The sequence below is a fragment of the Antrostomus carolinensis genome, unplaced genomic scaffold (assembly GCF_000700745.2).
Source record: "Antrostomus carolinensis isolate BGI_N321 unplaced genomic scaffold, ASM70074v2 scaffold17110, whole genome shotgun sequence".
NCBI lineage: Eukaryota > Metazoa > Chordata > Aves > Caprimulgiformes > Caprimulgidae > Antrostomus > Antrostomus carolinensis.
Genome location: NW_010287917.1, coordinates 109159 through 121838, shown reverse-complemented (window position 1 = coordinate 121838; position 12680 = coordinate 109159). Strand labels below are relative to the sequence as shown.

Here is a 12680-nt window from a genome sequence, read left to right as displayed (position 1 = left end):
CTGCTGGCCTTTTGGTTTTGGTTAGTAGTGGCTGTGTTCTTAGTGGCCCTTATCTTGTGGGTATGTGCACGTAGGGAGATCACTGGGAGACTTGGATAGCGTACTAGGAAAAAGCTACCAAGGTGGCAGCAAAACTGCATGTTGTATTGTTGTGATAGCCGGCCTTCCTTGCACCCCTGCCTCTGACAGCCAAAGCAAAGAATGGTGTCAGAAATGTGGCTTTGCTGCTATAGGGTGTGTAGTGCTGCACAGGGACCTGAGAGGCAGACCCGAGTGGAGAACTGTGGTGGGAAACAGTAATTGTAAAAGGCACAGGCAGTGTCATGCTCCTCCATGTCTGGTACCATCACAGGCAAGTTTGGTGGAAGGAGAAAATGAACCCTTGTGAAAACTGTCTTATGATTACTTTTAATTTCTTATTAGTCTTTACTTTGGAATTATGCGATTTGGGTAAAATAAAAAAAACAGTGGTTATTTCCTCAGGAGCCAACACCCTTTCTCCTTGCAAAGTGAGAATGGCATTGGCTTTGGCAGGAGCGTTGTGTTGTACACTGGGCATTTGATCAGGGTCTGTGGACTTCTTTTTCTTTTTAAATTCAAATAGAAAATGCAGGAAGACATGCAGTATGCTAAAGGAGGGGTGCACTTCCAGTAGAGAAACCTTTCGTAGTTTATAGCCTTTAATGCTATCTCAGTATCTAAGTGCTGTGGCTAAAATTAAACGTTGAAAATAAGGTTACAGGCACTGCCTGCTTGGATAGGCAGAGTCTGAAGAGTCGTGCAAGAGTCTTTCCACTGTTTGTTTCACTAAAGCTGTAGGGCTTTAAATGTCAGGTGCTCTAGGATCAGGCCACAATACCTTCTACCATGTTGCATGACTCCGGAGTTAAGAGGAGCACCTGAAGGTCTAGCAACATGGAAGACACATGAGCGAGGAAGCACAAGCTTTCACCAGTCTGGCAGGTTGGCAGCTAAGGTACAATTTGCACGACTTGAATGCTGATTGTGCTTCGCAAAGTCGGACAGCGCAGATGTGGTTCTTGGAGTGGGCAAAGGATATCCTCCAGGAGGGTACTTCACTGATGGGTCCCATGCAGAGAAATTCCAAACTTCCAGCTGTGTAACAGGGAGGCAAGAGTCTGGGGCTTACCACGTGGAAACGCTGCTTGCTTGCGTGGTGGTTTTGGCTGGGTGTTTCTGTTGTCAGTTGAAACAGCCTTGCTGTGTTTTCAGACCTGTGTTGTTGCATGTTGTGATTCAACATGCAGGTGGGTTGCTTCAATAAACCAAGTGACTTTTCTTTTTGAAATATCTGTGTTATGGACTAATAGTTTTCAGCCTAGGGGCTGGAAATTCCCAGGGGTCTATGAAATCTTTCTAGGAATCCTCTGAGAAGCAAAAGAAAAGAGAACCTATTGCTTGAGGGCTTGAATTTGCTGACTACTAAACATTTTTTTTAGGATGAGGGGCTTGCAAATCAAGAGCCACCACGGTAGAGTGAAAGCCCTCGTTTATATATACATGTATTCAAGGCCAAGATTAACCTTATTTAATGACATGCAAAAATAGAAAGCTTTTAGAAAGACCTTGTTTCCCAAAGCTCATTGGCCATTAAAACTAAATGCCTTGGCTCTGTGAGTAGATCAGCATGGGTGAACTCCTGTGCTTACAGATCACATGGCTGGATTGAGGCTTCCTCGGGAAACTCAGAAGCAAAAGGTTCCTGTGGCATTGCTCACAGGTCCTACAACGTGTGCTGTTGAACTTGGCGAGTTGCGTAACTTCTCGTTTTTCTGAAGTGAATAATAGGAATACGCTGCAGCCACGTTAACACTGGGCTTCCTCACTGCCTAGCTATCTTTTAATTACTTTTACTCTTGAACCCTAAAGCTATCCCATAGCTTAGCTCTAGGGGTTCTGCGTGTTTAATTTGTAAAGCTCTTGGTTTCACCAAACGAAGCAAAGAAGATTTCTCAGCACGATAGCTCGTGGGCATCCGTTACCCTATAGACAGCTGGTGCTGTTTAACAAGTGAGGCCGACGGCGTGCGGAGCTGAGTGTGTGCACATCCTCACGGACACTTGTGGCTGCTTGTGCTCCAGATGGCACTTCCAAATATAAGTAACTTCATGAACCCACTGGTAAATCAACTCTTAATTGATTGCAAGCTTTAAACAGGGTAAGATTGAAACTATACAGACAAGGATTTCAAAGCTGAGCAGCTTTGGAGTTATTTGCCTTGACTTCACAAGGGAAAATCCATCAGGAAAGCATGGGATGTAAAAGAGCGTTCTTGTTTGCGTTTGCCCTCTTTGATTTAAAGATGTAACTTGCTCTTCTAAATTTCCCTTGGGCTGGGAGCCAAATTGTGCTCCCTTGAAGACAATCACAAAGCGAACTTCATTGGAAATAGGATTGGGCTCCCAGCATGGAAAATAGCTATTCAAAAGAAATCTTTTTGGAGATTTATGAGTGTATGAAAAGAGGGAGTTACAATGAGTTGTGTAGCTGCGTAGAAACTGTAATTACAGTGATCTCTGTGGTACTCGGGGGTAACTACATTTTTCCGCTGTCATGCAGGATGAGGCCATTCTTCTTGCCAGAATGGGGTTCCAAAATTTCCTTTGGGGCATCCTTAGCATTGTTTTCCATCGAGTACTTGGTATCCTTCTGTCATCAGTGAGTAAGGGAAAGGCAAAGTGAGAGTGCCAGCCCTACCGGGAGCAAAGTGCTGGGTGTGCAGTTACACAATGGCCGTGGTTGGGGCGGAGGAGGAATTCCCATCTCCCCTCTCAGCTCTTTGCTTGCGCTGCTATTCACCCTGGTGTTGGTTTTACTGTTTGGGGCTGTGCTGTGAACTAGGTCACAGAAAGGATCCTAGACAAAAGCGTGGCGAGGGGGAGAAAAGGGTTTTTTTTGTTGTTTTGTTTTCCAGCGGTGCTGTTTGCTCGCTGAGAATTGTGTTGACACAACCGAGAGTGGTGAACCGTGGTGTGGAGGTGGAAGCTACTTACACAAGCTTTCTTGTCCATGCCGAAATACACTGCAACTGTACCCGCAGGCTGAAGGAGCTTTCTTTCACACAGGGCCAGAAGCTCTGCAAACAGACCATGGCTTCAGTGGTGTCCTGCAAGATGTAACGATCTTTTGTGAAGTTGTTTCAACTGGCTAAATTGGGATCTTAATTCACACTTGTTTGTGGAAGGATGAGGCCCCAAACGATTGGGCTGCTTCTTTATGCAGTACAGTTGTCCTTTCCAAGAGAGCAGGATAAGAATCATCACTAATAGTGATTTAGTAGTTGAAGTACTTGAAGACTGTGCTTAGTTTAGATATGATTGTGCCATGCAGGACACACATACAGCTTGTCTTCTCTAGCTTTGCTTGGGATCTAGTGGTGGGCACAATTGGGGTGGTGGCTAATGCAGGGTTGACTGCTGTCTATGCCATTTGAAAGAGCTCCAACCTAGAGACATAGTTTAGCATGTTCTTTTTCTTTTGGTCACCCCCCTACCTCTTCTGCAGCAGTTCCAGAAGCTTTTCTGGGGTAAGACTAGTCCCCTTCCTGCTGTAAAATAGACCAGGAGGTAGGTAACTTGCTTGGCTTGGCTATGAGGATTGTGTGTGTGGACTATGCTCCTCCCTCCTTGGTTTCTTCATATCATCCTGCTGAGACTGGTGTGACTTTAGCAACCCAGGCTATCCTTTGTTGGCCAGATCCAGGAAGCCTTGTTGAACATCAGCCGTAGTTGGACATCGGACAATATGCCAGTGGTCTTTTCCTTTTTCCAGCTGAGGTTAGGCAGATATGTTTTATTCCCAGCAGCCCTGTAACTGCCTTGGCAGGAAGATTGATTTAGCCATCAGTGTGTCCTGCAGCTAGGGCCAGGAGGTGGTGCAGAGTCCCCAAGTTCATCATATTGGTTTTGACAAAAATCCAAGAGGCTTAACGTTTTTGGGGGCCTTCTTGTTGACTTTTCAGAGCTGTGTCAAAACCGTTGCTCTTGTTTACACAGAAAACGAAAGTTGGCATGATCCAGCCTGCCCCAACGTTCCTGTGTTAGTCTTCCCATAAGTCTGCTTTCTCTGCCTGGTGCCCAGCATCGCCTTGCTTCCCACGTCAAACAGGCACCACAAACTGTCTAGGCAGCCTGAGCATTTCCACAGCAGCCTCTACCTGCTGAAACGTTCTCTGGCTGCTCCAGAGAAGTGGGACTCTGTGCTCCTGGGGCTGAGAGGGGTCAGAAGAGGAACTCTGTTCCCAGTCCTTGTCTCAGCTCTGATTCTGCTGTCTGGGAGCTCAGGGAAAATTCTGTTATGTGGAAAAGGCAAGGAGTTCATACTTCCCTAGAAGCCTAGGAAAAATGTGTAACTTACTGATGTATGCTGGCAGCTTTTCCCTATTCCTGTAATGTGGTGGTATGTATTTGTGAAGGTAGTGGTTGTTCTCAAAGGGACTCCGGGAACATCAGAGTCCGTGGTTTAAGCCTACAATAAATACTTGGTGTCACCCTTTGTACAACTGAGGGTGTTCCTGGTTTGTTATGCCTAATGTTTGCGAGGTCCTGGGTAGCCATCTCCTCTATTGGTATCATAGCACTTTCTGAAGGTGGAGGGGTGGTGGCCTCACTCCCATTTATCAAAGAAGGACAGACACAGACAAAGGATTTTTCCAAGGCTGCCTAGCAGCTCAGAGGTAAAAAGCAGGTTTAATGAATCCCAGCCTATTGCTGGAGCCGTACCGTACAGGCTGTGTGCAAGTCTAGGGAGTTAACGAGTGCTAACATCGTGTGTCTCAGGCTGGGGGATTTTTCTTCTTGCTACAGTAATGATGCTGTTTTCCAAACTGTGCCGTGCCTTGGCTTTATGTCTTGCTGTGTTTAAATCCATCCTCGTTCCTCCCCTCCCAAAACGAGGCCTTTCGTTGCCGTCCTTATTTGTCCTCCCTCTGTTTAAGGAGCTTTCTCGAGGCACCATATGCCCTTAGAGCTTGGGAATTCCTGTACACAAAAGGTCTCCCCCACCTTCTCCTTTCCAGGAGCCCTGGCAAGCCCAAGCATTGTGCAAATACCTGCAGCTCCCGATGCAGTGGGAACCCTTCGTTAACATCGTTGCAGATTGCATCGCCAGCCAAGGAACCCTATGGGGAAAGAGGCTTCATTTTTTGGCATGGTTTGCATGTGGTAGAGCTCTCTGCTCGCTTACGAGCTTTTCTGGAGGTGTTAGTGGAGAAATCTTAGGGCTGGAAAGAATAGTTGGCCAACTATATAGCCTGATTTCTGTTGTTGTCCCTCTCTGTTTGGGGAGGGAGAGGGTGGAAAGCAGTGGTTTATTGCTAACAACTTTGAAAACTGCTGTGAGCAGAAAATAACAGAGGGATCAAATTTAATTTTCAAGCAATTTTTTTGCCCATTCTGAAAGTACAGCATGGCCATAGCCCTCCATTCCACCGATGTTGGCTGGAGGCAGCAGTCATCTGGGCAGGAGGCACGGGAGGGTGCTCCTTTGTGCCAAATGCTGGGCTGTGCCAAGGTCCCTCTGTCTGTAGCTGTGACCCCTCCATCTGCACCTCTTCACCATTTGCATGCATTTCCCCAAACGGGTGACTAACTCCCCTCTTTTCTGTTCCTCTTCTCACCTAACGCAGGATGTGGGTTTGGAAAGCTCCTTGGCAGCTGCCTTTCTTCCCCACAGGGTTTAGGGTTTTTGACATGTAAGCGTTCAGAATTATTCTGATGTCACCTGTTCCAAAAACCATGACCCTCTTCTGCCCTGTATGGATGGGACTTCAGCTTCTGTTCCAAATGAAAGTACGTTGTAAGAGGTGTTGGCCCATATAAGCTAGGTGTGATCTCTAATCAACTCTCCCCAGTGTTATTAGTATGTGTATATATAGATATAATTTTTAATAAAATTCAATTCTTCAAGGCCTAATTAGCTTCTAGAGGCAAAGGTTACAAAGAAAGGGAGGTGCTCTTAGTGCCATTGATTCTATAGTAACTAATGCTTGTAAAATGGGCACACCTTGCAGTTGTGAAAACAAAGCAGGTTCAGACATGGTGGTCTGATCCTCTCCTGCATATCTCCCAGGAAAGTCACCCTCTCCCCAAACTATGTCCCTCTATATATAGACTACAGTGGTGCCGTTCTGAATCTGGGGGTATTTGGGATGTGCATTACACAGGTGAAGAGATGAGGGGCACAGTATGATGGGCAGTGACGTGTGGCCAGAGTGAGGAAATTGCTGCAGTAGGAATACTGTTTTGCTTTGCTTAGAATGCACTTCCACACCCGTTTGTCTTTCCTTAGAATGCACTTCCACACCCGTTTGTCTTTCCTTAGGTCGATCGTGAGGAGCTGAGCACCCTCCCTTCCCTCCCCTCTGATCGGATTCCTTGTAAATGAAGCTCACTCGTTCCCTGAGGACCAAACCTCACTGATGACTGGGAAGCAAAGAGTACCGAGAAAAGCACTTTTACCACGGACTCCACCTCAGGAGCACCAGGAACTAATTTTCTAAGTCAAATCTGTGCCCCCTCCGTGCAGACCCAATGTCTGCTGCAATGGATACAGAATCAACATATTCGGGATACTCCCACTACTCAGGTCACTCCAAAAAAGCCCACAGACAAGGGTAAGGAAATATTTATTTTTAATTACTACCTCCACTAAGCTGGGACATGGCCCATGGAAAAAAATCATAAGCCAGGATGAAACCAGTGGGGCCACAGCTCTGGAGGAGATACGTGTGGAGAGTCCTCATGAGGAAATTGGTGAGGAGACTGGAAGCAATAATGCTGCTAATTTCATGATACTCAACCTGTTGTATGGATGCTGAGGTCATGTATGGCCAGAAAGATTGGGAAAGTGCCAGCAGAAGGAAAAGATCACATAACTCTGCTCTTAAAGTACAAGAGATGAGTAGAGTCTCAGGGGAGAAGATGTGTCAGACTTCCTAAACTGATAATTGACGATTGTGTTCTCTCCTGATGCCATTTCTTTATTGTGTAACAATACTGTTTCTCTCTGCCCACTGTCCTCCTGGCTGCTTTGTTGCTGGTGTGTTGGGTTTTTTTTCAATAGAATTTGAGTGGTACTTGGGTCCACAAGATGTCCTTTATAAGCATTGATTGGATTAGAAGTCAGGCTTTTCTCAACTTGAATAGGAAGTCCTCTCTGCTGTGGTAGTTCAGCAGCCTCAAAAACCATCTTACTCTAAAACTTCTGATTACTTGAAAACATTATTCTTTTTTTTTTTTCCCCTCCATCTTCATTAGTTTTATGTGCAAAATGTGTGCCACTTACAGTCTTTGCAACTTAGAACTGAGTTGGTCCAAAATAACTTTGCATTTCAGAAGCAATTATCCTGTCAGGTTGGAAAAAAAATTCTTCCATGAAACGAAGTATTTTTGCTCACAGACCAGTTAATGAGTAAAACATCTCTCGCTTGCCTTTTCTTCCTTCTTTAACACCCCCATCTCACAATATGGATTGCCCTTTGAAGCCCAGAATGCCATGTGGAAAGATGCCTTCAAAGTTCCCAAAACAACATACAAAATCCTAGGGTCTCTTACTGTGAACTGGAAAAAGTCTCATACCATGCAACTGTTGGGCTTTGGTAATTCCAAGAGAGATGCAATGGAGAGAGCAGAGCTGGGACACTGGATGCTCCCTGAGCACAGAGGGGGTCTCTGGTGCAAAGGCTGCTTTCCTGTCCAGGTAGGAAGGGAGAAGAAAATATTGGTGAGGCTTCACTCATCTTGAGACATTCTCGGACAAGAAGCCATGAGGTCTACAAGGTTACTCTGGAAGTAAGCACTACCCTGGTACCCCTGATGTTCTTGCTGCCTTTGTAAGAGGTTAACTAGGGCTTATTAACCAGTGGAAATAAACTTGACCAATTGTCTGACAGTGTTAAGGTCCTAGTTGACAAGACTCTGCTTTGCAGGAACTAAAGCAGTCTTGATCAATTTTAACTATGCATAACCCTATGAGACACTTTATTGCAGTTGAAGAGCTTTGTAGATTATTAATCCCAAATGCAGTTACCAGTTGTTGGGAGAACACAAGCTTCCCTTTCAAGTGCAGCACTGGCAGAAGTGTTTTAAGATAAGATGAGGTGGTGGGGATGTACCCCTGTCCCATTTGCTCCTCTTCCCAATCACTGAGAGGGTAGGATGTCCCAGCCACCAGGCTGTAGGATCCTCTGGGCAAGGTGCCTTTCTACCTCTTCCAAAGCTTTTTTTGTCACAGATTGAGTCAATGTTGATGAAGAGATGGGCACAAGTGACTACAACCTAATGCTTAGGACAACCTAATGCTTAGGATGCCTGTTGGAGGTAGAGATGTAGCAGGCTGCAGGCCCTGCTGCAGAAACTCTGGTAACGTTGTTCTCTTCTTCCTCTGTTTGGAAAAGGAGTCGGGACAGGCACAAATCGCCGCGAAGCAAAGATGGCAGTCGGTCTGAGAAGTCTGTCACTATCCAGACACCTCCAGCAGAGCCACTGCTTGGGAACGATGCCTCTCGGGCAGAGGAGGGCCAGGTAAGGAGGGAGTGAAAGCAAATGCGTAGTGTGGTTTCTGGAACAGAGCATATGACTTGCTGGCACATGAGTAGGAAAAAAGTGTTGCCCATGTGCTGTTAGTAAAGGATCACAACTTGGGGTACTCTCTATCGATGCATAAAGCCAAGGTCTCAATCAGTTTTGTCTTTTTCTGAGAGCATTATTTTTGATAGCACCAGTGCTGATGTGACTACCTCTGGGGCGCTAATTTGCCTCTGTCTCCAGAGCATCATCTGCCAAGCTCTATAGAAACATCTGTTTCCATCATCTCTCTACATTATTCAGGTCAGCCCTTTCACCTGTATGTGCACTTTTGTTTTTAAGCAGGATTTACTCCAAGTAATTGTGTAAAGCACATTAGGACCAGGATCCCAGCAGGGAAAGGAGGCAAGAAATATAAAATTAATGTGAAATAGCTGGTAAAAGAGTGAAAGCTATTATGTTAACACTGGGTTAAATAAAATAAAGAATGGAATAATGCTGGGTTTAGATTGCACCTAGGAGGGATCCAGTACTCTGCTCTAGCAGTTGATGTGAAGGTGCATGTTTATTTTCAAAGAATGGCTGATGCTGTGAGACATAAAATGCAGGATGTTTTAATACCTCTTGGGCTGGATTTGGGGTGTGTTAATTCTTGACTGTGGGGCTCCACCTGTGCCCTTTCAAAGAAAAAAAAATTCATGCCCAGTTTCCACCCAAACTGTGTATGACAGTGCTTGTAACTGTACTCATGCAGCTGCAGGTGGGCTCACTTCATGTACTGCCATTGTATTTTGTCATCAGATGCTTGTTTTCATGAGTCCCAGCTATTACTTCAAATAGATTTAAAAGTGCTGGTGAATTCTTAAGCCCCTGTTTTCTTGCAGACCTCATCAATGTGAGTTAAAGCCAAAGCAAAATAAGTTGATACATGAGCAAGACTTTTCTTCTAGGGAGCAGGGTGCCCTGGGTTGGGTCCAGCAATTTTGTACCACTAGAGATTTAGATGCATATTTCCATATAACTGTGTATTTTTTGGCTTTTGACACTTAAAGTGTGAAGAGCTGTTGTAAGGGGTAGACAGAGACTAGAGTTGCCTGTTGTCTTCTGGGCTGTAGCCTTAAGCTGCTGTGGTGTTTCTGTCCCTTCTCTCTTCTGCACAGTTTCTCAGCTCATTAAATGGAGGAAACTATGCAGAGCTATTTCATGCATAAACATAAAATAGTTGAAATGCTTACTGGAGACACTGGCAAAGAAGGAAATGTGATAGGATTATGCTGCCTATCAGGACATACTACAATGCAGATATTTCTTCTGGGGCCTCTGTTTTGGCGAGAAGTGACTCAAAAGCCCCTCATGTTAATTCAAGATGCTGACTCTTTGTGGCTGGTCTGTCTCAAAACCCTACTGCTCTAGGCATGGGAGGTATTCCTGTCTTGGAGTGCATTAGAAGTTAAATCCCTGGAGTTGTTCAAAGTAGTTGTTGCTGCCTCTGTCTGCTCCTTTCCCAAAGATTCTTGAAGACTCTTTCCTCCAACTCTTTTAAAGAAGTGAATAAATGTTTAAAATAATACCTGTTTGTTTAAAACAAAATGCTTTGATCAGCGTGTGTAGCTGCAGAAGTCTGGGAGAAGGTGTAAAGCCTATTAGTGACAGAGGCTGCAGGAAGATACACTCAGGGCGGTAGGAGGAAAGAGCAAAACATGTGCTTCTCAGTGAGGGTTGCAGCTACAAAAGTGTCAGGTGCCAAGCAGCAAAGCGCATGCCTTGCCACTGTTTGGTGTGCCTTTGTGGGAAGCATCAGGAGTCTTCATGTGCATGAGTCACTCCAGCAGCAGCTCTGAGTCAAATCCATACATGTCAGTGTAACTCTTTGGCTGTGCCAGCACCAGGAAGGAGCAATTGGAGGCATCGTGGGATGGGAGAACTAGTTTGGAGAAATCCTCTGCTGTTAGCTAGGGAAGAAATGTGAATTTCAGAAAATGTAATGTAATCTGAAGCTTGACTATATGGCGACTGTATTTCAGGTAAGCTTCTCTGCGGCTGAGTGGCTTCTGACAATGTCCTAGACTTGAATACCAGAGCTGCTTGGTTGCCTAGGATCCTCTAAATTTAAAGCCCCATACCTGAAAATATCTTCTTTGATCACTTGTGATTAGTTGGTTTAACTAAAATTTTATTAGAATATGTCAGCTATTGAGGGCAGTGATACTGTAGAGGAGAATAAAAGAAAACAAAGTAGAGGAACTTGCTGGAAGTGCGGTTGCTTCTCCTACTGATGAAAAAATAATGTGTCAACATGTTTTTGATTGTGTAACAACAACTAGCTTGAAACACTGAAATGAAAGTTCCCCTTCCAGGTGCTTCTGTGGTACACTTGCACCGCAGAATTTGTGGGCTGGAAGAGTGCTAGTCCTTGCCCTGCGCATGGGAACTGATGATTACTGCAGTTTCCAAGAGTTATGTGATATTACTCGTTAAGTGTGCTGGAAGAGGAACCTCTGGGGTACAGTGAGTGGCATAGCAAGTTGAGCTACCTGCTCTACAGTTACAGGTTTTAACACCTAATGTTTATAGTCACTGGTTTGGACAAGTTGCTGTTGTTTCCAAACCATTGTTAATTTTCAGGGTTGATTATTCAATGTATTGAAGATGTTGTTTGCTTCCCGCCTCCCCCGGGATGTAAGTCTATTGTAGCAATCTTTTTCCAGGCAAGAAAAACAGAAGACCTGGAAGGAATAACCTGATTATTTCAATATTATTTTTGTTTATCTCTTCCTCCCTCAGGATGACAACTGGGGTGAGACCACGACAGCGATCACAGGCACCTCTGAGCACAGCATTTCCCAGGAGGACATTGCTCGGATCAGTAAGGATCTGGAGGACAGTGTTGGGTTGGACTGCAAACGTTACCTGGGCTTAACAGTGGCAGCTGTTCTCGGACTCCTTGTCTTTCTTACCCCCATCGCCTTCATTCTGTTACCGCAGATCCTGTGGCGGGATGATCTGGAGCCGTGTGGTACTGTCTGTGAGGGACTCTTCATCTCTGTGGCGTTCAAACTCCTTATTCTCCTGATTGGGACCTGGGCTCTGTTTTTCCGCCAGCCCAAGGCAGATATACCGAGGGTGTTTGTGTTTCGGGCCCTTCTGTTGGTCCTTATATTCCTCTTTGTGTTTTCCTACTGGCTCTTTTACGGCGTTCGCATCTTGGACTCGAAGGACACCAACTACCAAGGAATAGTGCAGTATGCGGTGTCTCTGGTGGATGCTCTGCTCTTCATTCACTACCTGGCCATTGTGCTGCTGGAGCTGCGGCAGCTGCAGCCCATGTTCACTGTCAAGGTAGTTCGGTCAACGGATGGAGAGTCACGATACTACAGCTTGGGGCACTTGAGGTAGGTACGAGCCTTTGAAGTCCAGTGGTGTAGATAAATGTGGCTCTGCTGCAGCGTGAAGCATCAATATGTGATATCACTGGTTTCTGAGTCCTTCCCCAGAGGAGTCCTCAAGTCTTTCCAAAGTTACTAAACTGAACCTCTTCCCCTCTGCGAGCGTGGGAGGGATTGTCCCTGCTTCGGAGGAGTCCTGTGTATTTCTGTAAATGAAGAGAGCTGATGGCACAACTTTGGGCTGGTCGTTGGGCTAAGCCTGTTGAGATCTTTAAGATCCTCCTCTGGACTTCTTGCTCTGTCCCCTTACTGTAGGAAATGGGAGAGGTCTCCCTGTGCAGCTGGGGCTGGCTTGTGCTCTTTGGCTGTATGGGCCAGGCACTGTTTCGAGAGCAGCCCTTTGGGCTGTGCATAGCATTGCTCCCCGCAGCCTCCTGACAGCAGGCCAGTCCATGTGCCTGGGGCTGAAGGAAGAAGTAAGTGGCCTTGTGTGAGAAAGCATTCAGCAACCTAATGTGCTGTTGAAAGCATCCATTTGTCCTCATTGCAGCATGCAGCCAGGAGTTGTGTAAGGAACCTGAATGAACATCCCTTGGGTCAGATCGAGCAGTGTTGTTTGGTGTTTGTGCTCTGAAGCCTGTTACTGTGACAGGCTGGGGCTGCCTTGAAGGACTTTGCCAGATAGCAACGCCATGGGATGTGAAGGATGCTTCCGTGACTGGGAATTGTTTCTTTGTTTTCAAGATGG

At 45.7% G+C, this 12680-nt stretch overlaps 1 protein-coding gene across 1 annotated transcript in view; it reads left to right on the top strand.

The window, feature by feature from the left end:
• Positions 1 to 6340: 6340 nt before the first annotated feature.
• The window catches only part of VANGL1 (VANGL planar cell polarity protein 1), a 32236-nt gene continuing 25896 nt past the window's right edge, over positions 6341 to 12680 (top strand). Inside the window, exons 1-3 of the mRNA XM_010164914.1 lie at positions 6341 to 6634; positions 8417 to 8543; positions 11331 to 11938. Coding sequence (XP_010163216.1) covers positions 6552 to 6634; positions 8417 to 8543; positions 11331 to 11938 — 818 coding nt within the window. The 5' untranslated portion in view covers positions 6341 to 6551. The remainder of the gene's footprint in view (positions 6635 to 8416; positions 8544 to 11330; positions 11939 to 12680) is intronic.